This window comes from Peromyscus californicus, unplaced genomic scaffold (assembly GCF_007827085.1).
Source record: "Peromyscus californicus insignis strain IS unplaced genomic scaffold, ASM782708v3 Scaffold_17__1_contigs__length_78620276, whole genome shotgun sequence".
NCBI lineage: Eukaryota > Metazoa > Chordata > Mammalia > Rodentia > Cricetidae > Peromyscus > Peromyscus californicus.
In genome coordinates, this window is record NW_026294469.1 from 32,858,203 (window position 1) to 32,864,832 (window position 6,630).

At 46.0% G+C, this 6,630-nt stretch overlaps 1 protein-coding gene across 1 annotated transcript in view; it reads right to left on the bottom strand.

The window, feature by feature from the left end:
• Dpysl3 (dihydropyrimidinase like 3) overlaps positions 1 to 5,877 on the bottom strand; it is a 109,881-nt gene extending 104,004 nt beyond the window's left edge. The window contains exon 1 of the mRNA XM_052742113.1: positions 5,485 to 5,877. Within this exon, the coding sequence (XP_052598073.1) occupies positions 5,485 to 5,862 (378 nt within the window). The 5' untranslated portion in view covers positions 5,863 to 5,877. The remainder of the gene's footprint in view (positions 1 to 5,484) is intronic.
• Positions 5,878 to 6,630: the final 753 nt, after the last annotated feature.

Here is a 6,630-nt window from a genome sequence, read left to right on the forward strand (position 1 = left end):
AATGCCATGAGGTCACATAAAGAACAGAGATATATTTTAACATTATTTTCCTAGAAGTTTAATATAGGAAGTTCAAATCCACCCAAGCAGAAGTGGAGGTTCAGCTTTGTACTCCTCTCTGTAAGTTTTCTCCTTCCAGGAAGCTTTATCTGCATCCCACAGGGACATTTCTACAGAAGGATGCCCAGCACAAATAAATCATGACCAGTATCAGCTCCAGGAGTCGCTGACGGAAACCCTAACAGACAGCACTCCAGCCATCTTACACATTATAAGAACAGTCAGCAAAAACCAGTTTCCAGGGACCATTAGTTTGAGGGAACCCTGCCAATTGCAGCATTACTTAGAAGACATGTTTTGTATGTTCCTCCAAACCCACTGCCAAACTTTCCAACAGTGCTGAGGGTTTTCAGACACTTCAGTTTCGGGTGCGGGAACACTGGACTCAAGGCTATTCTGTGATCTGGGAAAGCAAGATCTCTTTTCCCTAGACAACATACATCCGCTCTTGTGTTAGAGTACTTGGTACTCTAACTCCTATAATTCATTTGCACTCCTAGGCTTGGGCTCTGACAGCCAGGGTCCTTTATAAATCTGTACTTCTATTTCCAGCGATCATCCCTTTTGCAGGGCAAGGAAGGGAATACCAACCAAATTTGAACACTTAAAACTCGGGACGAAAAAAGTAAGGGTCCACATAGCTTTTTTTGTTTTTGTTCAAATTCTCTCTTCTACCCTCAGAGCCTTGGCTGACTTCATAGGAGAAACATCTTGTACTGAAGAACCTCACATGGGAAACAGGGAACTAGCAATGAGCCAAGATCCCTGGAATTGAGTCAGCAGCAAACCCATGTAATCAAAGTGTCATGGCTTTGTTTTCCTGGATAACAAAGCCTTTGAGGTATCATTTGTTCTTGCAGACACCATGTCATAATTCTTCTCCTCTTGGTAATTTTCTTGTTGCTTTGAAAATTACACTTGGGCAGAAAAGCATCTTAAGAAATGATTAAAGTACACTTTTTTTTTTAACTTAAAATCGCTTTCCTATGCACTTGGTGTCATATCATAAATGCGAGCCAACCTTGGAAAACTTTGGTAGTATGAGTATCTATCATGAGAAAAGTTTAAGCACATTGTTAAAATAACCACTTGCATGTAGGTCTAGAATCACAAAATTAGCTGGTGTGGTGGCCTAAACCATGAATTGGGCATTCCCTGTATAACGCAGAAAGCTTTTTACGTTTTTATTCTGCCAAATCCTTTTGTTAATTAACCTATTCACAATTTACTAAAAACACTCATTCCCTTAAGAGGGGTGTGGTGATTAGTATTTCAGGGACAAAATATATCTTGATTTTTTTTTTCAATCACATACTTCTCCATAATCTCTTAGTAGATTTAGATGGACTTGGACAAATAAGGATCTTGTATCAACTGTCCTCATGGGCTGAGCGACTCATCCCAAAGCTTCTCTGAGTAATGAGCACGCGGCAGGATAACAGTTTTCTAGTGGTGTTGGTGGAAGATCTGTTCTTGCTTGGTGTTATCTTAACATGTCAGGAGCTGGCTCAATGCTCAGGCTACTGAAATTAGAATAATAATGCCACTCACTGTGTACAAAATGCGCTTGATCAGAAAAGTCGGAGTTTGAATTCTGCTGCTCTCTACTTATCATCTATGTGATTTGAGATTATTTGATGTCTATTTCAACTTCCTTATACATGCAATAATTTCTTTCTAATATATTATATGAGAAAGTGCCTAAAGCATGGTACTTGCTATCAAGTCTGTTGATGGCATAAAGCTGGCGGGGCTGTATCATAGACTACAGCTTCAAAAGTACTCTTCAGTTAGAGGAGGCAGCTAAGAGTGCTGAATCTATAGGCAAGAAAACAAAATTCTACAGTTTTTTTTTAATTCATCTGAACCAGATGGGATGGGCCATCTCAGTGTGACAGAAGCTTATGAAGAAGAGTTTCCAAAAGCTTGAGTAACAAGAAGCTTACTATGAAGACAATAAGACACAGATACTTAATCATTAGCTGTAATCTCGTACAACACAAGACATATGCTGCATGTAAATCCAGAAAATGAAGCAGCTTAATGCATTTTGCCATGGCTGCATCCCATCTGGAGCCCCAGGTTCAGCTCACAAGCCAAGGCACTGCCTTCTCAGAAGAAAATTACAGCACAGCATAGACTGAGAAAGAAATCACAACAGTGCAATGCTCTTACAGGAGGAAGGTAAGAAAGCTATGGATTATAAGACTGATAAAGGATGCCAGGTGGTGGTGGCGCATGCCTTTAATCCCAGCACTCGGGAGGCAGAGCCAGGTGGATCTCTGTGAGTTCGAGGCCAGCCTGGGCTACCAAGTGAGTTCCAGGAAAAGGTGCAAAGCTACACAGAGAAACCCTGTCTCGAAAAACCAAAAAAAAAGACTGATAAAGGCAAGATGCTCATGTCCAAGCACTCAGTAGGCAGAGGCAGAAAGGTCATCACAAGTTTAGGACCTCGACTATAAAATGAGTTCCTAGCTACCCTAGGCTAGAGTAAGACCCTAGAGAAGGGCAGAGGCAGAGGCGGAGACAGACAGACAGATAGATAAACAGACATTCATGTGTTTTCACTTGTGCCTGTGCATGCACACACACACACACACACACAGAGAGAGAGATAGAGAGAGAGAGAGAGAGAGAGAGAGAGAGAGAGAGAGAGAGAGAGAGAGAGAGTGCCCTCAAACATATAAAGAGAAATGAAGTTGAATACATGCTAAATTCTTGTTATAAACAAAGCAGTCACTGTTACCATTTTGTAGATGAGAAATGTAGAGCACAAGGAGACTTAGTTACAGGCTTAAGTTAGATTATTGGTGAGGGGATGAAGCCAGCTCCCCCCGCGCCCCGTAGTCTATCCCTAGTTCTTGGACAGATAGTAGAGCAATTTATAAATTATTTCTAGTATTACAGGATTGTGGTAAGCATGTATCCCCTTAGTCCCTCTAAAGCCATATATCAGGTTTAACCAATGAAAGCAGAGATTCCATGACATTCATTACTTCTGCAAGAAAGTTTCCATGTCTGTGTGCAACTAGCCACAGACTCTTTCCACGGATGATGTGTGGAGATGATCTCTCAAGGACAATCATGAACCGAACTTCCCTTTGTGACCCTTGTAGACAGCTGGCAGGTACAAGAAAAGGAAGATGGTGTTATTGTTTTGTAGAGCCATGGAGGCTTAGGTTTTGTTACTATGTTATTGCCCATTTTTTTTCAGATAGACATGAGAGCCAAACCACATACTTAAAGTCTTTTAAATGTCTCTGAATAAGGAAATGCATACTCTTCTAAGATAAGAACTAAGGACAACCTGCAGAAACTATACAGGTGGGCAAACTGGTTAACTTTCTGATCTGAGATGTTCAGAAGTTGCTTCATGAGGTAGTGGGCTCCCCAGCGATGAAAGCAGTATTTAGGCCAGTGCAGATGTCATTTTGCATCAGTCTAGAAAAACAGATGTTTTAAATAAGGAGTTTTAATATCAAACATGTCTCAAACACCTCCAATATGCCAGGCATCCCAGACACAGAGATAAATCCAAACGCACAGTCCCTAGCCTCGAGGGAATAACCATCAAGTACAGAGCTAGATAACCTCTGTGTGTTTCTTTAAACAGTATGATTAAAGAAAATTAGAGATAATAACATGGCCTGCATGAAGCAGACAGCAAGCCTGAACTTAAAAACCCGGGTAGCTCTAGAAACTGTGCTGATGTCTAAGTCATATTATTATTTTTCAATTAGGAGCCAAAAGTATAGAGTTTGTGAGAGGGAACAAAACGGGAGAATTGCTGGGTTTGAAGGAAGAACATTTTCCTTTCTCTAGTTACCATGCTCCGGTCTTGCAAACCAAGCATATTATCTGGCTTACATCAGGGGTGTTCCAGCAAGGGGAATATCCTGACTCACACCAATTGTTTCTGACCTTTTCCATACCCTCCTGCCCCCCTTCATGCCAGGGAAGGAACATTTTAAGAGTGATGAGGTTAGACATGGAGAGAAGCAATTACCTTTCTATAAAGGGCTATTCTTCAGTTGAGCAATCTGCCAAAGCCTTTCTAAAATACCAGACGCTTTCCCTAAATGGACTAGTGGGCCGGGCCTAAAGGAGTCGGTTACTCAAAGGAGGATGTGAAAATCATGAAGTCGATGAGTAATTCCAAGGGACACTGACATTACCTTGCCAAGGGCCCCTCTACATAGCACTAGCTTCGGGTCTTGCTTTCCCTGGTTGGTAGCAGTACTTAAAAGTTTGTTTTAAAAAACAAAACAAAACAAGAAGCTACTACCCAAAATCGAAGCAGGGAGAGATAAGCTGTCCTTTCACTACCTCATTGCATGTTAATGGAAAAACAGCTCAGAGCAGGATGAGTATTAACGGTAATCACTGGGAAGCAGACATTTCCATTGCAGGATATTATTCATGATGGCATTAGTGAGGAATCATACATGGGGGGGGGGTGGACATGGGGGGCGGTGGATTGCTCAGCCATTACCAGACTGGGGTGAGGGTTTCTGATGACTACTGTTCACCAACTCAAACCCTACGATTTGAACTTTGACTCCTCCAGACCTCCGCCGGCCCTGAATTTTCTGAATCGCGCCTCTGACTTTCTATGAAATAAACACATAAATCACCACAGCAATCTCAGACAGTTGAGTGCGGCGTGAGCCTTTTCTCTAAAACACACAGAAAAGAAATTAGCTTTGACACATGTAAGAGCAACAGGGGGCCCGCAGCTCGTGCTAGTTTAATATGCTCTCTGAATACCCCCGTCTATTTTCAAATATGTAATATTTTTACAGAGACAGCTGCATCCCTTGAGACCCAGGCTTGTGCCAAGCTATGTACACAAATACACTCTTCATAAACACAGATGTGAAACGTCATGCTACCACTGAAGTGAGGCACGAAGACTTGGGTGTTTAGTGGCCCCACACCCAAAAGTTTCAGGAGAAGTCAGAGAAGACACTGTTCATTCTATGCTTTAATCCAAACTCTATAGAGATGACCCTATTTTCTTAGCATCAATCTGCCCTCTGCCCTGGTGACCTGGGTTCTGTTTTAATCTGGGGCCAAGGGGGACCAAGACAATTGAGCGGTTGGTTCCTCAGAGGGAGAGTCTGAGAATCACTAAGTCTTCCCAGACTGGCAGGGTTGACACACCCACCCAGAACTAACTGGCCAGGGGTGCAGCTGGGTGACTGGGGTGACGACCCAGGCCTGAGACCCTTACAGTGCACACAGGAAGATGAAACAATTGGAGACACGTGAGAAACCTGGGCCCCCGGAGGATGCTCTTTTTCTTAGCCTGGTCGCTCATCTCCTTGTAAAGTGTGAGCAAGAAAGTTGTGCCGGGGCCATGGCGGCTGAGGCTGGGGAAGGGGGCGAGGGCCAGCGGAGGAGAAGAGTCCCGGGCTCACTTACCTTGTCTTTGGGACCGAGGTTCTGCAGGACCTCCTTGCCGGTGGCGCTCCGGATCTCCACCCCAGTGGACTTGGGCGACTCAGGCGCTGGCTCCCTGCTCTCCTCCCGACCCTGGCCCCTGTGCGCGTCCCCTTCCATCCCTGGCCGGCTCCCCGCGCCGCGGCCGCTGCCCTGGCTGCTCCGGGGAGTCTTGGCGCCGCGCTGTCCCACGCTCAGGGCATCGAAATCCAACGTCTTGCTCTCGAAAGCTCCCTCCACGTTGCAGAACATGCCTCCGTACTTCTGCCGGGGGACCTGATCCGTGGTGCCCGGCCGGGCCAAGTACACAGGCAGGTCGTCCTCGTGGGAGCTGTCCCAGCCCCTTCGGCCCGAAGCCATGGTTCAAGCGACAGCGGCTCACGGGCTTTCTTCTTCTGGAGAGAGCAGCAGCCGGCAGCGTGCACAGAGCCCACAGTGGTGGGGCGGGAGGAGGCGCCTGAGCCTTCGCGCCAGAGGCGGCAGTGCTGCTCCGGTTCCTGCCTGTCCCCAACCAGCCAAGCTAGCTAGCCGAAGCCCCGGCTCCCATAGCCCCCGGGACCGCCCGCCCGCTCCAGCCGCACCTCCTCGGCCACCGCCCCCCCCCCCCCCCCCCCCTACTCCGCCGCCCTAATGTGGCCTCAGCTCCGGTCCCAGGTCCAAAGCCAAACTTGTCCCGGCGCGCAGCACGGATAGGGACACACGCTCCCAGGTCACGCCAGCTCTCGGGACTTGATTCACAATTTGATACAATTCAGATGTCTTAGAAATAATTCAGGCTGAAAAACTCGGCTACATGGGCACACAAGCCCTGTGTGCCTACTGGAACTCCACACACACACACACACACACACACACACACACACACACCCCTTTTGATCCTCTTGTGGACACAAAGCAAATTGCCCAAGATGTTTGTATCTAGAAGCTAACTACTTAAACTTACCACAGACTCCTGGTTCTACCTGGGACTGCCTCATCCAATCTCAAAATTACACCCGGTTCCAGAATCATCTCACAAACCTTCACGTTCACGCAAGTTCCTGAACTGGATTACATGTAAACCTTCCACACAAACACATGCACGAATATGCATACCTATGCAAACACGTGCCAGTGCGAGAGGAAAAC